A 25,317-nucleotide genomic window follows, 5' to 3' on the forward strand; every position below is an offset into this window, starting at 1 on the left:
CTGAAGTCGACATCGAGCCAAGGCCGCCGACATCGAACTGGAACCGCCTCCCGGCGTCGACAAGAACTGTCATTGAGCCGAGGTCGCCGACATCGAACCGGAACCGCCTCACGGCGTCGACACGACCCCAGCGGCGTCGGAACTTCACAAAAAGGGCAGTAAGTGGAGTAGAGGGCGCCTAAGGCCCTGTGGAGCCCTAAGAGACCATCCTAGGGGCTAGAGAGGTGCTAGAACCAGCTTGATAGTGCCAGGGGTGAGCTGAGACTAATACAGAGGGGTTGTGTAGTGTGGGAGAGCCAGATCTCTAGGTTCCCCCTTGATCTACCTCAGTTTAGGCCTCAGCCTTGTCCAAGCCAGGTAGTACACCCCTCAGGTCATCCAAAACTCTACAAGCTGGGATTGGGCCAAATCATCCCATAGTACCTCAGGAATGTGAACTGATTTTCAAGTGTCACTGTTGGCTTTTATTATTTATTGAGAGCACTGTATTTATTGTATTCATCCTATTTATTGTTTCACAGTATTTATTGTCGCACAGTATTCATTGTCTCGCAGTATTTATGGCCTCATAATATTTAATTGCCCTATATGTAATGCACTTATATTTATGCCTTGATTATTTATGATCTACCTTATTTATTGAATCGTTGAAGTATTATTTATTTGACTTACCCTTCCACAGGAAAAGCCTTGTGTACTGTGATTGTATTATTATTTATTTAATCAGCAACTAAGAGAAAAGAAGATAAAGAGATATATTTTCAGTATAATTTTTAAGGTGTAGCGTCGTTTTTGGAACGGATGCACGCATGGTTATTGTGTGGGTATGACGTATGCTTAGCACGGTGCCTGACCCCCGACCGCTCGAGCCAAGCTACCACAGTGTATGTCTGGGAGAACACCACCACCCTTCCAGTGTGGGAGTGTTTTTCTAACATAATTGGTGTTCAGCGGTGGGATAGAGCTGTGCCTACGTATACTCGACAATAACTGTGGGTAGTCCATAGGCCTACACCGGGAGTTTTCTCCAAGCGGACTTCCTAATTGTGAGTTTTGTTTTTTTCAAATTTACTCTGGTGGTGGGAGGAGGTATTATAAAAGGTACCCCCCTGCATAGCTTCTGCAAATAACTGTCCTCTGACCTGATTGGGCAAGATGGAGTTTGTATTGGAGAATTTAGAAACGTACACTGTGGCCCAACTCAGGGAGTTTTGTCAGCGGGAGGGGGTGTATTGTCCCCCAGGAGCAAAGACGGGTGCACTCCAAACCAGCTTGAGGGCTTGGGGGGAGGCACGACGAGAAAGCAAGGCTGAGGAGGAGGACAGGGATAGAGAGCCCGACAGTGAGGGAGCTGGTTTGTACCAACCTGAGGTGGGGAACCTGTTAGGGGGGCCCAGGACACTTTCCAGGAAGGGCAGCAGTGCCTCTAGCGGTGGCTTGTCTGAAGTGGAGTTAACAGACCGGAGGGAGAAAAGACAGCTCACATGGGACTTAGCAAGGCTGGAGAAAGAGAAGGAGGAACAGAGGATGGCTCATGAGTTGAGGTTAAGGGAGATAGATCTCCAGATCCTACGAGTCGGGGCACACCCTATTCCTAATGGTGGCAGCGAAGAAAGAGTTCACCAGGGAACCCAAACCCTATTTGCCGAAAGACATAGTGGCTAGCTATGGTTTGGGCGACGATATTGCCAAGTGGCTAGCGGCCTATGAGGTCTCATTAAGGGCCCATGGGGTGCCAGAGAAGTACTGGGGAGGGGGATTGTACAAATACATGCCTCCAGCTGGTAGGGATGCATTATTGGCCCTAGAGCAGGATGAGCAGACCCACTACCCCACCATGAAAGTGGCGCTCGTAAGAAAGTTTGGACTAACACCCGAGAAGTACAGACAGAAGTTCCGGGGTAGCCACAAACTGGGCACACAGAATTGGGTGGACTTCCTGGATTATGCAAAGAAGGCATTAGAGGGTTGGATTCAGGGCAGTGAAGTGAGGAACTACGAGGGGTTGTTTGATTTAGTATTGAAGGAACACCTGCTCGAAAAATGTTTCCCTGAACTGCGTCAACACCTGGTGGATAGCAAGCTGACCAATCCCCGGAAGCTTGCTGAGGAGGCGGACATTTGGGCTAGTACCCGGGTGTCCACAAGGGGGACTGGAGGGGATACTCAAAAGGCCGGACAGGGCGCCCCCCAGAAGAAAGAGGGAGGGGAAAAGAAAAAGGAGTTCTCCAAAGGCCCCCAAAATAATTTCCAAGGTAAGGGAACAGGATTCACCCCTAGGGCTAACCCACCCAGAAACCCTAATCCTGGCCAGAGTCAGCAGCCAAGGGTTGTCCATTGCTTCGAGTGCGGTGGCGTTGGACACTATAAGGGAGATGCGAAGTGCCCAAAACGACCACCCCGTCCCATTGGAGGAAAGGCCCCCGGAGTAGCTAGTGTAGTGCTCGGGGAGGAGATGCCTTTAATTAAGGGAAGGGAGTGGGCGGGTGTCACTTTAGTGTCCCTGGGAGAACGGGAGATGGTTCCTAAGATCCAGGTGCCCGCGAATACTATAAAGTATGGGCAGTGGGTCACCATCAACGGCCAAAGGGGGGAGGCTCTGAGAGACACAGGAGCCAGTATGACTATGGTGCGTAGCCAACTGGTGTCTCCAGAGCAGGTGATTCCCGATGTACTCCACCCTGCCGCGATGGCTGACGGCAGAATGGGCCACTATTCAGTGGCCGAGGTTCCCTTTGAATGGGAAGGGGTTGCAGGTTCACTTCGAGTTGCCGTTAAGCCCTGCCGTGCCAGTCGATTGTCTGCTGGGGAATGACATGGAGCACAATGCTTGGAAAGAGGTGGAATACCGGACTCACACTGAGATGCTGGGTACACCTGTCTGGGCCTGTGTGAGCACAGGGTCCGCGACTACCCGGAGAGGGAGTTCGTTCAGGCTGGAGCCTGGAACAAAGGCCCAGCCAGCTGCCGATCAAGGGAAGAACCGAGGACAGGAGGAGCCTGCCTCGGCGTCCGCACCCCGTAGGACGGATAGGCCACCGGAGGTGGTGGACCAGGAGTCCGCGGTGGGGGATGTTACCAAACTGGAGGACCTACCCATCCCGGCCGAGTGGCACGTGGAGGGAGGGCCGACCAGGGAGGAATTCTGCAAGGGCCAGAGGGAGTGCCCTACCCTTGAGGGACTGAGGCGACAGGCCGAAGCCCAGGCAGCAGGGAACGTTGAAGGGAACTACAGTGTTTACTGGGAGGATGGCCTCCTCTACAGTGAACCCAAGGCACCCCTACATGGATCGTCACGAGCCTTAGTAGTCCCTCAACGTTACCGAGCCTTCCTACTGGAATTGGCTCACAAGATCCCCTTGGCAGGACACCTGGGGCAAGACAAGACCTTCGCCCGTCTTGTCCCACACTTTTATTGGCCTCAAATGAAAGTGTCGTCCGACGCCTACTGCCGGACATGTGTGTCTTGCCAAGCCAGTGGGAAAACAGGGGTGAAGCTGAAAGCTCCCCTGGAACCACTTCCTGTCGTTAGCACCCCCTTTGAAAGGGTGGGCATCGACATTGTGGGTCCATTAGATCCGCCTACTACAGCTGGTCACAGGTTTATCCTGGTTTTGGTGGATCATGCCACACGGTACCCAGAGGCTATACCTCTAAGGACCATTACAGCACCTGTTGTGGCTAGGGCCCTGATGGGAATCTTTACCCGAGTGGGTTTTCCCAAGGAAGTTGTGCCCGACAGGGGGACCAACTTCATGTCAGCATACATGCGGGCCATTTGGAAAGAGTGTGGAGTGACCTACCGGTTCACCACTCCTTACCACCCCCAGACCAATGGTCTGGTGGAAAGGTTCAATAAAACCTTGAAAGGCATGATCAGAAGTCTGCCTGAAAGCCTGCGGAGGAAATGGGACGTCCTCCTACCCTGCCTATTGTTTTCTTACAAGGAAGTGCCACAGAAGGGAGTGGGCTTCAGCCCCTTCGAGCTTTTGTACGGGCACCCTGTGCGTAGACCTCTCAGCCTGGTGAGAGACGGATGGGAAAGAACTCCCAGAAAGCTTCCCCAGGATGTGGTCAGCTACATGCTGGCCTTCCGGAGCCAAATGGCTAAGTTGTGGAAGCAAGCTTCTGACAACTTGGAGGCCAGCCAAGCAGTAATGAAGGCGTGGTATGACCACAACGCTCACCCGGTGGAATTGGAGCATGGTCAGAAGGTGTGGGTGATCGAACCAGGAGAGCTTAGCGCCCTCCAGGATCGCTGGTCAGGACCCTTTGAGGTATTGGAGAAGAAGGGTAAGGCTACCTATTTGGTGGATCTTAAGACCCCTCGCCAGCCTCTGCGGGTGCTGCATGCCAACCGCCTCAAACCCCACCACGAGAGGCCCAAAGTCATTTTGATGATGGTGACTGACGGAGCAGAGGACGTGGAAAGCGAGCCTCTCCCCGATTTGTTTGCATCTCAAGAGAAGGATGGGTCGGTGGAGGGAGTGATTCTCTCCCCATCTCTAACTCCTGAACAGCAGGAGGACTGCCGCCAGGTCCTGGGACAGTACTCCTCGTTGTTCTCCCTTGTTCCGGGTAGGACTCACCTGTGCGTCCATGATGTGGACACAGGAGACAGCCCACCTGTGAAGTCCAAGATCTACCGGATGTCAGACAAGGTGAAGGCCAGCATTCACAGTGAAGTCACTAAGATGCTGGAGCTAGGAGTGATCGAACCTTCCAGCAGCCCCTGGTCCAGTCCGGTGGTGCTAGTACCAAAAGCCGCACCACCGGGTGCCCAACCGGAACTGAGGTTCTGTGTGGACTACCGGGGACTGAACTCAGTGACCAAGACTGATGCTCATCCGATCCCAAGGGCGGATGAATTGATTGACCGGCTGGGAGCTGCCCAATATCTAAGTACCTTTGACCTTACTTCTGGGTACTGGCAGATCTCTTTGACTGACGGAGCTAGGGAAAGGTCAGCCTTCTCCACGCCCAAAGGCCACTACCAGTTCTGTGTGATGCCCTTTGGGCTCAAGAACGCACCTGCCACGTTTCAGCGTCTGGTGAACCAGATCCTCACTGGAATGGAGAGTTTCTCTGCTGCTTATCTGGATGACATAGCCGTCTTCAGTAACAGCTGGGAGGATCACTTGCGTCACCTGCAAGCTGTTCTCCAGGCCCTGAGACAAGCTGGTTTAACGATCAAGGCCAGTAAGTGCCAGATCGGGCAGGGGTCGGTAGTGTACCTTGGACACTTGGTGGGTAGGGGAGCGGTGCAACCCCTCCAGGCGAAGATCGAGGCCATCATGGCCTGGGAACCCCCCAAGACTCAGACTGAGGTCCGAGCTTTTCTGGGCCTCACCGGATATTACCGCCGCTTCGTGAAGGGGTATGGTACCATTGTGGCCCCCCTCACGGAGCTTACGTCCAAGAAACAACCTCGACGGGTAGTCTGGACGGAGGCTTGTCAGCAGGCCTTTGTAAAGCTGAAGCAAGCCATGTGCGAGGCCTCGGTCCTACGGGCCCCAGACTTTTCCAAGGAGTTCATTGTCCAGACGGATGCATCGGAACATGGCATTGGGGCAGTGTTATCGCAACTCAATGAAGAGGGTCTGGATCAACCCGTGGTCTTCCTATCCCGGAGACTACTTCCCAGGGAACAGAAGTGGAGTGCAATAGAGCGTGAAGCCTTTGCAGTGGTATGGGCTCTGAAGAAGCTGCGGCCATACCTGTTTGGCACGCACTTCCTAGTTCAGACCGACCACAGACCCCTTCGTTTGCTGATGCAGATGAAGGGGGAGAATCCCAAGTTGCTAAGGTGGTCTATCTCCCTACAGGGAATGGACTTTCAGGTGGAACATCGGCCTGGAGTGGACCACGCCAATGCAGACGGTCTCTCAAGGTATTTCCGCCTTAGTGATGAGAACTCCCAAGGGGTTGGGTAGCTCTCCCCACTTTCAGCTGGGGGGGACGCGTGTTAGACCTGTCAGCCCTTTGGGTGGTCCCTCCTCATCATTATTTATTTTGTACCACTTTTGCCTCAAACCCTGTTAGTATTTTTCCTTTTTGGGAACCACCAGACTTTTTAGTATTGATGCAGATTCAGGGAGCCATTTTATCTACGGATGGAAAAGTAGGTCGCACACCGCTCGTCACACCAGCAAGTTGCCCCAAAGGACTGTGGGAAATGTAGTGGCGACGGCGGGTACGCCTATGCCACAAAAAGTAAATAGAACAGTATGTGTATGCGTTAGCCATCCCTGGACACGTGTTTCGAGGTAGTTGCCTCTCGTCAGCAGGGAGCAGGTCAGTGTAAAGGGGTGCCGCGTGGACTGCCAAATGTAATTAAAAGCAGGTCAAGTACCTCTCCTGGCGCGCAGGTGCAGACTCAAGGCTCGTCAGCCCGTTGGCTTAAGGAAGCCGTTTAAATTGAGGAAAAGTAGGTCGCACACCGCTCGTCACACCAGCAAGTTGCCCCAAAGGACTGTGGGAAATGTAGTGGCGACGGCGGGTACGCCTATGCCACAAAAAGTAAATAGAACAGTATGTGTATGCGTTAGCCATCCCTGGACACGTGTTTCGAGGTAGTTGCCTCTCGTCAGCAGGGAGCAGGTCAGTGTAAAGGGGTGCCGCGTGGACTGCCAAATGTAATTAAAAGAGGCAACTACCTCGAAACAAGTGTCCACGGATGGCTAACGCGACACTCATTTTCATTTTAAACTTTTGGCATAGGCGTACCCGCCGACGCTACTTCATGAACCACAATGCTTTGGGGTAACACACTGGTAGGACGAGCAGAGTGCGGCCAATCGGATTTTTGTTTATATTCAGGCTCCCTTGAGCTGGTGGGGCTGACGAGCCCATGGCTACGCACCTGCGCGCCTTGAGTGGTACTTTACCTGAGAATATTTTTCGGCAGCCTACGCAGCAACCCCACACACATACCTACTCCCTGCTGACGAGAGGCAACTACCTCGAAACAAGTGTCCAGGGATGGCTAACGCGACACTCATTTTCATTTTAAACTTTTGGCATAGGCGTACCCGCCGACGCTACTTCATGAACCACAATGCTTTGGGGTAACACACTGGTAGGACGAGCAGAGTGCGGCCAATCGGATTTTTGTTTATATTCAGGCTCCCTTGAGCTGGTGGGGCTGACGAGCCCATGGCTACGCACCTGCGCGCCTTGAGTGGTACTTTACCTGAGAATATTTTTCGGCAGCCTACGCAGCAACCCCACACACATACCTACTCCCTGCTGACGAGAGGCAACTACCTCGAAACAAGTGTCCAGGGATGGCTAACGCGACACTCATTTTCATTTTAAACTTTTGGCATAGGCGTACCCGCCGACGCTACTTCATGAACCACAATGCTTTGGGGTAACACACTGGTAGGACGAGCAGAGTGCGGCCAATCGGATTTTAGCCATTTTATCTACCCCTGGAACTTCTGACTGAGGGCCTGAAACACAAAATGGTGGCCACCCATTGTCACCTGTGACATCACTGGAACCTAACAGCACCTTCCAGAACATTCCAGAACCCTGTGACAGTGTGAGGCAGGTTTAGAATGTTGGGAAGGCATCTCCAGGTTGGCAGTTGGAGTTGGCAGTTGGCACCTGACTGGTGAAGAGAGAGGAGCACAGAACTGAAGGAGGAAGGAGTGAGGCAACAGGGGTGGAAACTTGTGCCTGGAGTGGGGTCCAGAAACCCACCCTTGATACTAGTCCCTGCTGACTGAGCCCAGCCTGGAGCCCTGTGTGGGAGAAAGCCAGAAAAACCATCTTAAGGACCTGGGCAGCCGGAACAGGCCTTAAAAGTAAAGAACAGCAAGTTCCTGACCTGGTTACTGGTAACTCCCTGAAGTCCGACGTCGAGAAGCCTAGAGACCTGGGGCCGGAGGTGAAGAAGCGGCGCTGACTGGAAAGCAGACGTCGTACCCGGAGCCGCCAGAGGTCGAGAGAGGGCGCCGACGGAGGTCGTGGAGACACCAGAGGTCGAGGAGGAAGTCACCTGAGGTCGAGTGTGCGGCGTCGACGGGGGAGTGAAGTCCGTCCTCCGGAGTCGCCGGAGACCGAGGTGAATCGTGCCGGAGGTCGGGAGTGGAGATCGCACTCCGGAGTCGCCGGAACCTGAGGAAAGGAGCACCGGAGGTCAGGAGTGGAGATCGCACTCCGGAGTCGCCGGAACCTGAGGAAAGGAGCACCGGAGGTCGGGAGTGGAGATCGCACTCCGGAGCCGCCGGAAGTCGACATCGAGCCAAGGCCGCCCGACGTCATCGAACCGGAGCCGCCTGAAGTAGACATCGAGCCAAGGCCGCCGACATCGAACTGGAACCGCCTCCCGGCGTCGACAAGAACGGTCATTGAGCCGAGGTTGCCGACATCGAACCGGAACCGCCTCACGGCGTCGACACGACCCCAGCGGCGTATGCACTATAGATCAGGCTATAGAGAGCCCACCCTTACCAAATGTGGGATCTGCTCAGGTTGCTGAGCTTGTTGTCTTTACCTGAGCTTGCATCCTTGCCAAGAAAAAGACTAACAGTATTCAGAGACTCAAATCCGCGTCCGGTGCTGTGCATGATTTTGGGGTAGGGGAGAGCTCCAACATGCAGCTCCCCATGTCAAAAGTTATGGTAAGAATGATTATCACTCCTGCACGATCTGCCGCTACATTATATAGGGAAGTGAATCAAGACCACCCCTGCTGCTCACTCACCTTCCTAGCACCCTTTGTTCACCTCCAAATATTACCAAACCTTATACCGATGCTAAAATGTGCCTCCTATTCTTATGTGTTAGTATCTTTTTGGGGTGGGTAGAAGCACATCCATGTACAATAGCAGATGCTGTTACTGTAGCTAAGCGCTAGCTCAGGGACTTTAGCCCTCATTTCAGTAAGCCAATTCGCCTCTCGAGCAACCAAAGAACATTTCATTTCAGCAGTAATACAGGAGATTTGCAAAGCTTTAGGGATCAAACAACACTTACACTGTGTCTATCACTTCCTTTCAGGAAGGAAATTTGAGAGTATTAACAGCATGCTTAAGAATAACATAGCAAAAAACTGTTCCGATACCAAACTGAAATGGCCTGGTGCCTTGTCCTTAGCTTTGTGGTCAATCAGGGCCATTCCATCACAAAGAACTAAACTGACTCCCTACGCAACATTTATGGGATACCCTATGACATGTCAAACCTGCTTGTTCCTGCAGCTAAACTGGACTTGAGACTAAAGGATGATGCAGTTCTCCAGTACTGTTGAAAACATATTCGCTATCTCTTAACACTATTCATTCTCAGGCACAAGCTCATTTACCTGACTGCCCATCTGAAGTTTGCCATTTCAGTAGGTGACTGGGTATACATGAAGGTACCCCAGAGAAAGTTCATCCTGCAGCCCGGTGGAAAGGACCGTATCTTGTGCTGTTCATCTCCAACACATCTGTGAAGTGTTGCAGCTTACCGAAATGGGGCCACTCCTCCCAGTGCAAGCATGTTGCACCTCTGTGAGGCACCTGCACACCAGGTCCCAGGTTAGGGGCATCTGATGGAACTGCTTGTGCTTCTGCTTTCCCTCCTTAAACCAGAATAGAGACCCGAGGCCAGTCAGCCCCATTAGTTCCTGAGGAGAGACAGCCTGCCTGTCCCATTACAGCAGCACTCTCATCATTACCACTTCAGTACGCCCGTCTTCCAGATAATGGTCCCTTTTTGGGCTTGGTCACTCTCTTTGCGTCACCAGATCCGAGTATAGAACAACTCCTCCTTGCTGTTGCTAGATAAATATTGCAAAATAATACATGTTTCTTCCTGGTGGATTGCACTAACTTACCCCTGGACGTTTTTGGGTATGTGAATTTGATCGGAGTGCCCCTCAGTAAAAATTAGACTTGCATTGACCTGTTCTATCATGGGCAGTGAGTACTCGAGTGTTCAGGCACCACCATGGAAGACACGGGAGACATTGATGAATTCTACCACCTAAACAGCTACTTTCGCCAGATACTATTGATCTTGCTTACTCAGAACGTGCACAATTTTGAGAGCACGGAGATCTCAGTATTTGGAGCATCTTTGTGGGCAAAAGTGAGTGACACTGTTCTGGAGACTACACCAGACTATGCAACCGCCTTTGAACATTTCTTTCCTACCAGCAAGTTGTTTCATAAGGATTGTTTCTGAGAAGAATAGGCTCATCAGTTTGTGGCAAGAAAGTTTACTCGTGGTTACCCCGAGAAAGGACTGCGGTCTGTTACGGGGAGTATATAGTCCCCGATGTCAGACACACTGCCGAACAACCCCTTCAGCCACTATGAAGATATCCGAGATAAACAGATTCTTCTCAATTATTTTTTCTTATTATGGTGTAGGATAGGCGATCTGTGAAACAAGAGGAAATGCCAAGATAGTAGAGGGCATTAAAAATGCCACAGCCATCTCTTTAGGCTTGATAACTGATCTGTTAAGATGCCCAGAAGACTATAATGTCCCTGAACTTCATTTTTGCTGCCAAAGCTGGGGATTGTGCAATAGTAGGGTCAGAATGGTGTGCACACATACCTAAATCTTCTTTCATCATCCATGAACTGATAGATCACATCAAGAGTACAATTAAGAAATTGCACAAAATGTAAAATACCTTTGAAAATAAACATCTGGTCTTGGATATCTGGATTATTTGGGGAATGAAGATATTTGAAATAGTAATAGCAGTAATTCTTGTTGTGGTGACTTTATTAAACAAAGCCTATGCATCATCCATTGGGCTAGCATAAATAAAAGTTGTTGCCAATGCTTATCTGCTTGATATTGCGGATGATGCTATCAGCTATAAAGTAAAAGATTAATTTTATAATAGAGACTTTCATACTGAAACACTACTTAATTATGGAATTTCATAGCATGGTTAAAAAAAAAAAAAAAAGAGGCTGAGAACGCATTTTACATCTGCTTGCATTAACATATAAAACTGTTTTTATACCTGCTTAAAATACTGTCAAAGCCTTTGCAACAGATCGCACACAGTCACCTTCCCAACTCAACTTCTCATCATGGCCGATGAATGAACCCTGACCTTGTGGCCTGCAATCACCACTGCTAAATTTGCTGCTACCATCAAGACCATTCACTCTGGGGCTCCATCTGACCCTTGCCCCAGCACACCTTCACTAAAGGACTTTGACCAATCAGTGAAGCACTAACACCCACCCTCATTACCTCAGCCAAATTTTCAGAAACTTAGAAACATTACACCATCATCACCCTCCTCAAGAAACCATCCGCTGACCCAGCCAACTACCAACCCATCTCCCTTTTACCATACCCCGCAAAGGTCTTAGAGAAACAAACCAACCTCTAACTAACCATCCCAGCAACCACCAGATATTTGATGCCATGCAGTCCAGACTATGGCCCAACCACGGCAGAGCAAAAGCACTCTTCACTGCCTCAGATGACATCTCCATGATCCTGGATAGAGGCCACAAGGCAGCCCTCACTCTCCTGGACCTCTCTGCAGCATTTGGCATGGTCTCACATTCCATCCACACCAGGTGGCAGTACGAGAGTGTCATGCAAGTACTTGCTCTTCCCTGGGTTCAGATCCTTCTTAACAGACTGAACACAAGCTATCAGCCTGGCACCTTGCTCCTCGGAAACCCGCAAATTCATCTGTAGAGTGCCTCAAGGATCATCACTCAGCTCCACCCTCTTCAATGCATACATGGTTCCTCTGCCCAATATCATCCTTGCACACATCAACATCCTCTCCTATGCAGATAACATGCAACTTATACTTTCACTCTCAGACAAGACCCCTACACAAGAAACAAGGTCACTGCCTGTATGACCAATGTCACTAACTGGATTAAAGCAACCAGTCTCATGCTCGACCCTGACAAGACAGAAATAGTGACCTTTGGCAAGAACTGCTCAACTGGTGGCCGGCCGAACTTAAACCCACACCCAAAACTCATGCTACGATCCTCAGAATAATCATTAACAGCAAACTGGGCACAACTGCACATGTCAACACAGTCACTGGAACCTGCTTCCACGCTCTGAAGATGTGGCAGAAGATCTGCAAATAGAGCTCCATCAACACTAAAAAAAACTGACACTCATGCCATAGTCACCAGCAGGTTGGACTATGGAAACACCCTTTACACTGGGATCACCAAGCAATGGCAACCAGACTCACCCACATCACACAGCACACCTCAGGGAACTACACTGGCTCCTGATACACAGACATGCTCAATTCAAACTCCTCACATACACATTGAAGGCACTACACAACTTAAGACCCACCTACCTCAATAGTTGCATCTCCTTCCACCAACCATCCAGACACCTCCACTTTGCAGGATTCCCACTGGCACAGATCCCATGCATATACACAACCAGATCAGGACGACGGGCATTCTCCTAAATCGTGGAACAATTTTCTACTCCATATCAAAGCCTTCTCCGGTCTTCAAGAACTCCACAAGAAGCTGAAGCCCTGGCTTTTCAATGGCCCAACCTACCATAAGTAAGGCTAGGCATACACATATCCATTCTGTGTCACAATTTCACCCTTGCACTTTATTTATATATATATATTTTTTTTATTTCCTTGCTTCATGAAGTTACTTTATATAAAGAGTTTTATATAGCACTGGCAAGACCCACAGGTACCAGAGAACTTTACAAACATTTGATTGTTAAATATTGTCAAAGTCAGTGTTGGATAAAAATAGTTTAAAGAGTAGAATCTTTTTTGAAGTCACATCGTTTTAAGATTACAAGTTACAGATAAGAGTCGTTATAAAGTCAGATCACAGCAATTCCTAGAGTGGGACAAACAATGTGAAATTCGAGGAGGAGGTTTCATTTGGGATTCAGGTTGTGTGATGGGCGTTACTGCCCGAGGTGCTGATTGAGAAGATCTTTGAATTGTCTTTTGAGGCATGAAGTAGGGGTTCCTCTTGATATTTACTGAGAAGGGGTTCCAGATTTTGGGGGCATTGCCTGTGAAAGAGCATGCTAGGGCTTTTGTTTGTGTTTTTTGGGGTGTTTTGGGGTGAGAAGCGTAGAGTTGGAGCTCCTTACATCCTCGCCTGTCCTGCCTTTGTGAGTTTGGAAACAAGGTAGGCTGGTTTCCCTGTATGAAGGGCTTTGTGGGTGAGTCAGGCAGTTTTGTAGTAGCAATGGCTTAATACGGGAGCCATTTTAGATTTTTCAGAAAGGGGGAGATGTGATTGTGAGTTTGATTGCAGTGACCATCCTTTATGCTGCATTTAGTGTGGTTCTTAACAGAGCTAGTTGTCGAATTTGCGGTGCCAGTGAGGGTGGAGTTTCCGTAGTCCAGTCGTGAAAGAACCGAAGCTTGCGTGACAGCCATTAGATCATTCTGGGGAGGAAAAGCTCGATTTTATGTAGGAGGTTTAGGTTGTAGAATGATTTCTTTGCTGTATTCTTTAGGTGTTGGTTCATGCTCAGACTTGAATCCAGGGTGATCCACAGAGAGTTGACGGAATCAGCCGGAGTCAGTTTGCAGTTTAGAGCATCAATGGGATTTATCCATTCTTGGACTTGGGTGGTCTGGCCCTTGTTTGTTAGGAGGAGAATTTCTGTCTTGGCTTGGTTGAGTTTCAGGTGGTTGTGTGCTAACCAGTTTTGAACTTTAATATGCATAGTATTTAGTAATCTTAAGTCCTCTGTTGAGGATATTTCTACGTAGAGCTGGGTATCATCAGCATAAAGTTGGTATTATTTTGGCTGACATTGCTTTTCTCTCTTCTATGTATGCTTTCTGGTTCATCACCTGCTGTCGTGTCTTACACCAACAAAATGGTATTGTCGATGTTCAGCTCTGCATACCTTATTAATCCTGCATAGAAACACCAACGCCTTATGTTCCCCCACTTGCATACTGAATCCCTAATATATCAAAGATCCAACCCTGGTTACTTAAGGCTACAGAACATGCTGTAAGTGATAAAAACAGATCTGAATGCATCTTTATTCAATTTCAAATTAAAGCCATAAAAGAAACAAGCGATCTATCATAAAATGGAAGCCGTAGCGACACGAGAGGAAGAAGCAGATTACAGTGCTTACAGTTTAAACAACCAGCAATATAGCACAGCTTAAAACTCAGCGTTCGTGGTAACACAGGAACAGACAATCGAGACAATGTGCATACAGTCAAAACAAGGCAGCTTTTGAGTGACTTAAATAACATTCCTAGACATAATGGTACGTTAGTTGGATAAGGATTCTAAAACATTAATTTCAGGGAGGTGCAAGTGTAGGATATTCCATGGATTTACCAGCTATAGCGACATCAAAATTCTCCAATGGTTTGCTATGATTCTATGGGTTAAAGGCAGTGCTTAAGTTGTATCGGTGGTTTTCGGTGCTCGGCACCGTCACTTAATTGTCAGCACCGGCTCTAGTGACAGCCCACCGCATGGTGGCATTGTATTTTTTTACCTTGAGATGAACCTAGCAACCGTGTTCATTAATTCAATATACACTGACAACTAATAAAAACAAACACTCATGCCTTTATTGTAGCTTTGTGCGGCTGGAAATCGTCTGAATTGTGAAACTTATAGGATATGGATGCTTAGGTGTTATGTTGGTACTGTCAATGGCAGAGCTGGCAGGGGCAATGGGCATTGCAGGCTGCAGCTGCCTTCCAAGAAGGGCCCTGGCACTTCATTCTTTACGAACTAAGCACTGGTTAAAAGCAGAGAACACCATGGAATTAACAAATAAACACTGCACCTTCGATCTAGTCCCAGTAGCCTGAAGTACCATAAACGATAATTGAGCCCAGGAAGTCAACCATCCATTGTTTTCCGATTTGAAAAAGCAGCACACTCAAACAATCATCAGGGTTGCCAAAAAACTGCAAACAGATTAACGCATTATGACACTTTGGAATTTAAGACACTTTAAAAGAGGCTTTAAATATGATATAAAATAGGTTTATAAAGTTTACAGAAGAAGGTCAAGTGTATCAGAGCTGGATGAGGCATCCAATCACAAAGGACCGGAAATGCGGTGCTACCGGAGGCACTCTGATCCTTCCAAAAACACAAACGCTGCCAAACCGTACCTGCTCTAAAACAAAAGAGAACAGATAGTTCCCAGGGTATCAGATCCAAGGTTAAATACAGCACGGGCATCCGGCACTGATAGCATAGTAATATCTCTAACAGAACATTTATTGGATTCTATGAGTAGCCGAGTGCCTGGCTGAGTTCCTGAAATCGGAGATTAACCACCTGCTTATCGTCTTTGGTTACGGAGAAAGGTAATTTTAATACATCGGACAAACCGATGTCTTTCAGTGTGCTTTACACATCGCCCAGCCAGGGGATCAACAATCCTTTCTCAAGCTAAAGACTGTCGCGTATTGTTATGTCGTGTGGGCCACCCCATGTTGGTGTTACACGGAGGGGGGTCCCACACTGTAGCCCTGTGTGTGCCAACTCAGTGGTATGCTCCTCGTCGGAAGTGGACAAGAAAATAAAGGTGGTCGTGACCGGAAGATCCGGGTCATACCAAGAATCCAACACGTGTGTGTGCGTGTCACTTACATGCCTATCTGCCCTCACACACTGTGCAACACCCATGTAGTCAGCGTGCCCCCGCTCACCTTAATACAGAACACGTATAACCTCCCTGTTCAGACTCGTCTCCTTATTGGTCCAGATCTTTACCCACAGCAAGAGGGGCCAACGTCACCCGCTCTGAGATACATTGTAAATTTAGCTATGAGTAGATAAAGTGGGAGCTGGTAGGAGGAAGACATAGAAGAAGGCTACTTATGCAGTTGTCTTCAACAAGTTGAAGGAAGGAGTTAAAATATCCCCAGACACCTGCTCGATTCTGAGCTGCAGAAACACATGCATGTGCAGCTGGGGAGAGAAAGCAGCTCTACCTACAGTCTGAGGGAGATTAAATATTTCTCCTGTTGACCTAATAAGCTTTAAACTGAAATTACTGATCTGCAAATGCCAGGCATTCAGGGAAACAAAAACTACTCCCAGGTAAGAGAACTATTGCCTCTGCTCAAGGATTGACTGCAAATCGATGGGTTAGGGACGCTTCTCCTGTCTGGCCCACATGCCATAATGGGAGACCTTCCAAAATAGGTGACTAGATCTATTTTCCTAATAAAGGTGTGTTGTCTGCATAAAGTAACGCTGAGACCAGTGAGTTCCCCATCTTTCGGACATCATTTGTGGTACTAACCAATGAGAAGCTCAAATCATTATTATAAATAATAAACAAAAGTGGGCCCAAAATACAAACTTGGTGTACTCCTCTAGCTAATGTGAAGGTGTCTGACATTTCTCCAGATGGGCCGAATTGTACTTTAGCAGCTAGATTTTGTGCAAGATTTACAAGAAGATTACCAGGACTTCCTCCACCCCCAGCACTGTTGAGAAGTCCATAAAGGCAAGGTACATTGGACACCACCTGACGACTGTATACTTGCCAATGATCAAATGCAAGTTCAGGCACAGTTTATTTGTACCATACCCTGATGGAAACCCCATACTGGTAGGGGCACAGAATGTTATTTTGGCTCTGCCAAAGCCTCAGGCGGATAAAAACTAGTCTTCCCAAGATCTAACTGTACTCTCAATAAGGGATATAGGGTGGTAAACGTTTAGGTAACTTGGTCCCCTTTTTTAAAATGGGGACTATGATTGAAAGAGCCCACAAGCGTTGAATCTACTTGCTCAGCAAGTTATTTAATGCAGTTGTAAGTAAAGTGCCCAATCAAGTGAGGTTACATTTAATGAGGTCCACAACTGACCCCACGTGGCCCTGGGGATTTACTGCGCGGACTGAACCGAATGGTCTTCACCACTTCAGACAAGGTGACAAATTTGAAGCGTTGCACAATTCACCCAAAAGAACCTCTCCCTAGATTCCCTCATCCGCAGATTGAGAAATATTTTGGAAGTGTCTGACCCATTCTGAACCTGGTACACTGCAGCTCAAGGAAGGATTAGATGGAGAATCCCGTTGCCTAAATCTTTGGACTGTGTCCCAGAACACTTTTCTGTTCTTAATGATCGCGGCCTATTCAAGGAGTTCCTAATCTGTTGTAAGCAAATCCTCCCTTCTTAACTGTAATGTAGGTTTATACATTTTGGGGCTGCACTAACCTCCAATGGGTATCTTGTTTTGCCGGTCAGGGGCTCCATCAGACGACAACGATTCGCTAAAGCACCATGGCTATCAAAGCATCTCTGGCTTTCATGGGCATGCCTAACAGTCTGCTCTTCATACATGTACATAACTCTTCATAATGGGCTAACAAAGCTTCTCCGCTCACATGAGCCAAACAGTTAAAAAAATATATCTGGGTGCTTCACCATAAGGTAACTGAAAGCAGCCCTTGGTTTCTTCAGATGACAAATAAGACATTAACCGCCATTGGAGGGATGTGCAGGTTTAACAGGTTTTTTTTACACTGAGCACTGGAAAGTGCCATGCCACAACTAAAGCATCAAGGTCTCTCCACTCTGTTTCTATTAAAAACACCCAGAGAAAAACAAGTCAAGAATATTCTTGTTACAGAAATATCATCAATGATATTAAGAACATCCGTTTCCTCTAAATGAAGCCAAAACAGGTCCAACCCCAGCAAACATTTGGACAATGTCAACTAGGTCAGCTGCAGCTATATGCTGGCCTAGTTCCATCATTCTATTGTCCAGATTCCCCATATATCCTTCGGACCCCTTTACCCTGCGCCCCTCAATATAAACCATTAATTTAGCATTGAAATCCCCACACAGAATGTAGTTGGGTCAAAGACCCCGCTACTAAAGGTTTCAGAATTTCAGATAGGTTAAAAAGGAAAACTATTCAGTAAATTAAGTTCACACTGTGTTGGAAAAATCATTGTTATAGAAATGAATCAAATAAAAATAAAAGAGCTAAAATTGTCCTTAAATAGCAGGGCTTAAAGGCACAACATTTCGTGTCTACTATATATATATGTCAATATGCAGTCGAATACAGACTGAAAGGCTGCTCTTTGCCCTGACTCTTTGGGAGGAGACTGCAGGGCTGGTATAACTGACAAAGTTGTCACAACATAGTGAGGTCATGTTCCATGTTTCTTGAAAGGTGATAAAAATCATATTTAGCAATAACATCTATCCAATAATCTGTGCATAGAGGCCGGCTATGTTCCAACTCAAAAAGAGAAGGGGTGATAGGTTGTTGCGTCCCATGAGCTGCAGCCCATGTGCAGTGCATCGCTTAGAGAGACTATCGAGAGGGATGACTCCTTCATGACGACGGGGAGTCAATGAGTGAACAATTAGACAAGGCTTCATATCGATTTGTAACAGGAATTGATATCTGGTGCAAGGGAAAATATGGGATTGGATGCCCGCCCTTGCCAGTTGCAAGTCTTATAGCATTGAATTTATCAACCCTACTTACAGAATTTCTTGCTTCAATCATAGGGATTGGATGATTATGATTGGCCAGATGAGCTAACTGGTTAGGTTCGTAAAAATACCCTAGCAGGAGTAGAGCTATATTTTAGAAATGTATTCTTTGTACCAAGTGAGGGAGCTGAAAATTAACTAGAACTCAGTCACTACAAATATCATTAGGGCTGGCCCCCAGTCATCTGACCCTACGGGTCATCAGAATATCTCCCGGGCAAGGAAAAAACAAGGCCTCTAATATGCACTAGCCAATTCAGAACTGTTAAATTGTTTCTCATGTGTCTCCACAGACACTCTCATAGTGGAGGCACTCCGATAAGATCTCCCACATAAAGGCAGGGCGAAGGTTGATGGTAACATGCATGAAGTTCAGAACCGCCTTGCTCTTGTTTCGCCCTACCCAGATAGGTTTTAAAGATTTAATTATACCACGTTAGCCAAAATTGCTCACTCTTGGTTGTGACATTTGTGACCTTGAGTACACATTGCTCCCAGACACCTTGGAGATGGAATTGGCACAACTACTAATAAGTAGCAGAACCATTATTCCCCCCGGTAAAAGTCTGAGCACAAAGAGCTGGTTTTATGACGTGTGCTTGCAAACTACCTGCCTCAGTAGCATTAAAGCTGTAAAAGGGTACGACTGCAAAGAAAGGGCTGCAAGCTGTGCTTCCATAGTTTTTAGGCGCTTGAGTAAAGGTAGAAGCTCTGCCTGCAATAATACTTTAAATTTGGTGCAACAGGTATCCACAAGGCTCTGTATATGAAGAAGCGACTGAGTGGAGGTATTTGCAATCTCCTTGCTAAGTTGGAGAAAGGTGGGGTGGGAGCAGAGGACGAGTCTGGCTAGGGCCCTCTCTTTGCCAACACGGACCCCCGTTTTTTCCCCTTACTCGTTGAAGAGTGAGGACTATCAAAGGCACTGTCGATAGCACCCTCCATGACCGATGCCGAAGCAGTTGCTGCAACTGAAGTTAAGGATAAATCTGGCGTTGGGGCTGCGGGTATCAGTGTTAAATGGGTTGGCACTGAGCCCAGAGTCATGGAAAGTCTTTTCCGTCAAAGCTATTGCCATGCTTTTTACCCCCATGGCCCTCTCCAGCACTGTGTCAATGGAGGTGCTTTTAACTGAGTTAGTTACGGAGACTGCCCCAGTGATTTTCTTTTTTAACATGATGGATGACCAAATTAGGCAAACCGCCATTGGGGGTCCAATACACAAGCCAGAGGGTGAAGATGAAATATAAAATTTCACGTCACCTCACAGTGAACCACCAGTAATACCCTGATGGGCATGCACAGGCTTTGTCCACGTGTGTCCTGTGCTACTGGACCCCCTCACGCGCTTTTCACGGCAGGTGGTCTGGCTCCTCCGGACCCCCACACAGATTTCTGGGACTTACAATCCCTCTCATTGAGTGTTCTGGTATTCAATGATCTCCTGTCAGGGGGATTAGTTGGATTTGTAAGCAAAATGCAGTGCAGTTCTTGGTAGCTTAACACATGGCTCTTTACTCACTAAATGTTTAATGTTTTATCACACCTTTCAGCTCATAGCTTTGTCAAGGCAGCACCAAGACACCCTCTGGTATTTCAGAGCTTTACAAAACCATACAATATAACAATTAGACAGTTGAATATGATACATTCCCTCACCTCCCCTTGGTAAAGGAAGTCACAGCCAACACCACCCACAGAGTAACAGCCACTCGTCCACTCTGATAATTAACTACTTTTCAGTAGCAGAAGCTGAGAAGATTAAAGATGAAGAAGACCCTGAAGATCACGAGATCCAAAGGAAATCCTGGGAGTCCCCAAAGGTTCCTGAAGAAAACCACAGCTCCGCCAGGAAAAGAACAGGGCACCTCCACCTAGTCTCTGGGAGACCCCAAAGGTTCCTGAAGAAAACTGCCGATCCGCCAGGAAAAGAACAGGGCACCTCCACCTAGTCTTCTGCGCTTACCCTTATCCAAACAAATAAACAACTGACACTAGCCTCACCAATACCACCATGTGGCAGCCTCTGATCGGCACCGGCACCGGCCGGCTCCCCGAGAACAAAGCACAAGGATAGAGCAGCTGCCCATGCTCTGGGCAGCTATGGCAAGATCAGGAGAGAAAAGAAATAGGTGTAGCTGCTCCCCTCATAGACTGCACAGGCGGAGGAGCGAGTAAAAAAACCCTACTGTGGTTAAAGTGCAGCATATTGCAGTGGTGCAGCACTCCTTTGCCGAATGTGTGCCGGTCGGCGAGTCTCTGCGAGGGAACGCAGCGGTTTCAAAGGTTTTCTCAATAGTCCCTGTGGTCGGCCGAAATACCAAGGCGTCCGGGGAGGGTGCCATCCACTAAAAGGAATTAATTTTACCGAATCATCAGTAAAATTGAAGCATCAAGTAAACATTTTCTTTTTATAAACCCAACACTAGAGAAACTCTTCTACATTTAAGACTGCAAAACATCAAAATAATGGAATTCATTTTGGTTGTACGGCCTACTGCCAAGGTGGTACAAGGTTCAGCCATTACACTTACGCTTCCTTTACACAGACGTTGCACTTCCAGGTGCCATTAGCACAGGGCACGCGACACTTCCTACACACCAGATGGTTGCAGCTGCGACAAGTGTTTCCCTTGGGGCTTATACGGCCCAGTTTTTCTTGGCATCGGGCACACGTACGGTCAGTATAACGTTGGCTGCCTCTTTTGGCCCCCTTTCTTCGTATCTCCAGGAGCTCATTTTTCAAACGCCTACTCACAGAAATAGGGTAAAAGGGGATAAATATCACATTAGAGATTACTCACAAAGCCAGATAAAAATGAGAAAACATTTTAGCAATATGATAAAGAAATCAACCAAAAAACAGAACTGCCCTTTGTATTTATTGCTGCATTGAAATAGACAGAATGATGTCCCAGTATACTTCCTGCACCCTCAGCAAAGAAAGGATTTAAACAATGTTTCCCAATTTACAGCTTTAAAGGAACGGAATCTTAGAAGAGAGAAAGCAAAACATCTTATTCTGTCAACATAAGGGTTGGCCAAAATCACAGCCATGTATTTTGACCCCAGAAGAATCGTATTAAGTAGATGGTTCTGTTAATCTCATAAACCATTCCAACTGACAGTCGTCAAGGCTGTGGCCATTGGAAACTACTGGAGATCAGCATGGTATTTTAAACAGGGTATGATCAAAAGGTTAAAATCTGAATCTTTGACTTGATGAGAATAACTTTTATTAAGCCTACCCCATGTAACTCAACAATGAAAAGTGGACGCGAATGATTGTCCTTCCACTACAACGGTGTACATGTGTGGTAGTGTGACTATTTTAAAGACTGTAAAGCTACTAAAAAGGTGTTTTACGGGTGCAGCAGAGGTAGCACTGCTCCCAGTGAAGTCAAGGGCTGCAAGCAAATTTATACAATGAGCACCTCTATTCTTTTAAACCTCAATTCTTTCATTGAGGGGCAGAACTCTCTAACCAGCTCCTATAAAAGTCAGTGTTGTTGGCTTCGTACGTATTTCCTGCTGGTGAGGGGGCTGTATACCCTACTCCAGCACCAAACAAGCATTGGCAAAACCAATAGGTATGCGTTGAACACCAGTGTGTTTTGCAATTCTTGTTTTGTCATGGTTTTCGCAAAACGTTATCCTCAGGAACCTGCTGGTCCCACATGAATCGAAACAAAAATATTGGCTAAATGCAGAGATGTTGTTTTGGTCTCAAAAAAGCACACACTGACATACTACTCCTTGGCACTGAAGAGAACTTTTGTGTGTTGATGTACTCCTTGTGAAAGGGCATCAAGCCATAACTCAAATTTAAGTCAGTCACTGGCTGAAGTGGGATGACACATTGCCCCTTGATGCATGCTGAGGGGTTATAAGAAAAATGTGAATGATAGGAACGCAGACTAATAGACTCAGTCTGGTTGAAAACCAATATAGGTAAAATTAAAATGTCTTGGCTAACACAGACTTAATAAAGCCATTTGATCTCGCAGCGGAGGCTGCGAAAGAAGGAAAAGAAGAAAGAAAAAAACTAAGAAGAAAAAAGGAAAGACAAAATAGAAAGAAAAAAACTAAAAACAAAGAATGAAGAAAGAACGAAAGAACAAATGTAAGAAAAAGAACAAAACTAAAAAAAGAAACAAACGACAAAGGCGAAAAAAGTAAAGACAGGAGGAAAGGAAAAAAGGAGGATAATTAAAGAATGAATGAAAGAACAGAAAGAAAGAACGTAAATTAAAGAAGGACCGAAAAAAAGGAAAGAAAAAAAGGAAGGAAGGCAAGAATGGAAGAAAGGGAAATAGTGAAAGAAGGAAGACATGAAAGATGGCAAGATAGAAGGAAAGGAGGAAGTAAGGAATGAATGAAAGAATGGGCGGAAGGAAAGGAAAAGAAAGGAAAGAAGGAAAGCATAGAAAAGAAAAAAGGAAGGAAAGCAGGAAAGAAAAGAGAAAAGGAAAGAAGAAAAGAAGCAAAAAAGAAGGAAAGCAGGAAAGAAAAAGAAAGGAGCAATTAAGGAAGGGGAGAAAAAAGGAAGGCAAGAATGGGCTGTATGAGAGAATGGAAGAAAGAATGAAAGAAAAGAAGGAAAAAAGAAAGGACAGAAAAAAGAATGCTAGAAAGAATTACAGAGAAAGCAAGCAGGAAAGAGGAAGAAATAAGGAAAAAGAAGGACAGAAAAAAGTAAGAAGGAAAGAAAGAAGAATGAAAATGAATGAAAGAAGCAAAGAAAGAAGTTAGTAGAGAATGAAACAAGGAAAAAGGAAAGAAAGAAGGAGGTTGGAGAGAAAGAAGGCAAGAAAGAAAGGAAATAATGATAGAAAGAAGGAATCAGAGATAGGGTTGCAAAGAAAGAGCACCCTCATAAGCTTATATTCAGAGTACATGTGGGCTGCTGGTACGGTGTGAAAAACGTATTAGTTAGATAAACAAAGTAATTTACAACAGCATCAGCCGGAGACTAGAACAGATCAGGCTGGACTGTGTCCTCTGCTCTCATATGGTAAAACGCCCCCAGCTATCACATCAGGCTCTACAAACAAAGGTACCTCCAAAGTAATAGTAAAAGTAAAACCAAAAACACAGCCACTGAAGGGAACTACCTCATGTGAGGATGTGCTCCTTAAGAAAGGGCTACATGCAGTCAGTCATAGTGAATGGCTGAAGTAGGCTGACCCAGTGCCCCATGCTGTATGTTCTGGTGGGCGGAAGCAAAATGTGAATTACATATGAACAGAAAAATGGATGAATAGAGGTGGTCAAAAGTCCCTTTATGTAAGTATATTATACATATAATTTGGTAAATCAAAGCGTCTTGATTAACGCCAGACCTAAAAAGGAATGTGTAGCCAGAGATTTTCAATGTGGGCACCTAAGCCATACATATCGTCCAGACACTCTCCCTACTTAATATTCTACCCTGGCTGAGAAACTGATGCAACCTTCACACCACTTAACTAATCTCCCACCCCACCCGTGAGGTACAAAATGGAGCGCTTGTTAACAGAAGGCCACAATTACTGGCTGATCTTATCTTTTGTACTCCACACAAAATAGTCAACTGCTAGGTAGTTTACCAGTTCCAGAATGTAGATTGTGCATTATACTTTGGCCCCTGTAAGGTTGGAATGACTGGGGTAGAGTGAGTGTGTGAGAGTGAGTGTGTGAGAGTGAGTGTGAGAGTGAGAGTGAGTGTGAGTGTGAGTGTGAGTGTGAGTGTGTGTGTGAGTGAGTATGAGAGACTGAGGAGATCAAGGCTGGATCAGATCAGAGGTGAATGATTGGGAAGCCATCATGGCAGAAGTTCGAGTAGTGCTCCTGCCTGTTCCCCATCAGTCCTCCATAAATAATGGCATCCACCAAGCATCATAAGCTAAAAGTTATAGTATAGTTACAGTTTATGAAAAGTAGCTGATGAGGCAACTTGATTGACTGCAAATGTCACCTGGAGTCCATGACAGACAAGGAAGTCATGAGAGAAGCGGGATGTGCTTAACCATTCAGAAAACAACTGAGAAGAGCGCAAGGCATCGCCCACAGTGTAGACCCAGGTAGTCAATGCAACCGGCAAATAGAGAGGGCTGTCCTGCACCATCATGAAATATTCAAAAGCAGTAACATTAGGGTGACTACAGACAGATCTAACATGGAGGCTATGGCTTAGAATTGAGCTATTGTGACACTTGCCAGGCTGACAAGGCTGGGTGCCAGACTTCCCCAGTAAGTTCTCCATGGACAAGGGACCAAACACTGGGGGAGAATCAGTTTAGCCGCTAGACTGGAGAAGGCCCAGCATCGGACTCTGATGCAGACGACAGGGCCTGAGGCACAGCTGCACAGTAGTGCTCCGATAATCTGCCCAGATTATAAATCACAAGAAGACCTCTTGATCAGTGTTCTGGCTGGAGGTGGCAGGCAGACACAGGAAGGAGGGTACAGGCTGACAGAAAACAGTGGTAACAGACTGCATGAGAAAGACTTTTGCCATGGGGCCCAATGTATGAAGGCAGCAGCCAGGGGTGGAAGAACAACACACCACCAAGTTGCAAGAGACCCATTGCAGATAACCTGAAACCAGACCAGAGCATGGGTGAGTAGTAACGAGCTGAGCCCAGGGGCAGAGATAATTGGAAGACAGAGAAGTCCAAAGGTGACTACCCCTTGATTGAAATTGGTTAGGAAAGATATGTACAAATAGAGGCAGGGAAGAAGTAACTTACAAGGTCAACTAGTACAAAGCGGGGACAAAACTAGAGACTACTCTCCTGGGGCTGACAAAGACAGATCAAAACAGCTGATAGAACTAAATTCTCAAGAGAAATGGACCCTCCAT

The 25,317-nt window shown here is 46.9% G+C and overlaps 1 protein-coding gene across 2 annotated transcripts in view; it reads right to left on the reverse strand.

Moving 5' to 3' along the window:
- The window catches only part of SYTL4 (synaptotagmin like 4), a 559,448-nt gene that overhangs the window by 223,934 nt on the left and 310,197 nt on the right, over positions 1-25,317 (reverse strand). For both annotated transcript variants that reach the window (XM_085607791.1, XM_085607792.1), the window contains one exon: positions 21,008-21,223. In XM_085607791.1, the coding sequence (XP_085463917.1) occupies positions 21,008-21,223 (216 nt within the window). The remainder of the gene's footprint in view (positions 1-21,007; positions 21,224-25,317) is intronic.

Source organism: Triturus cristatus, chromosome 5_2 (assembly GCF_964204655.1).
Source record: "Triturus cristatus chromosome 5_2, aTriCri1.1, whole genome shotgun sequence".
In the NCBI taxonomy this organism is placed as follows: Eukaryota; Metazoa; Chordata; class Amphibia; order Caudata; family Salamandridae; genus Triturus; species Triturus cristatus.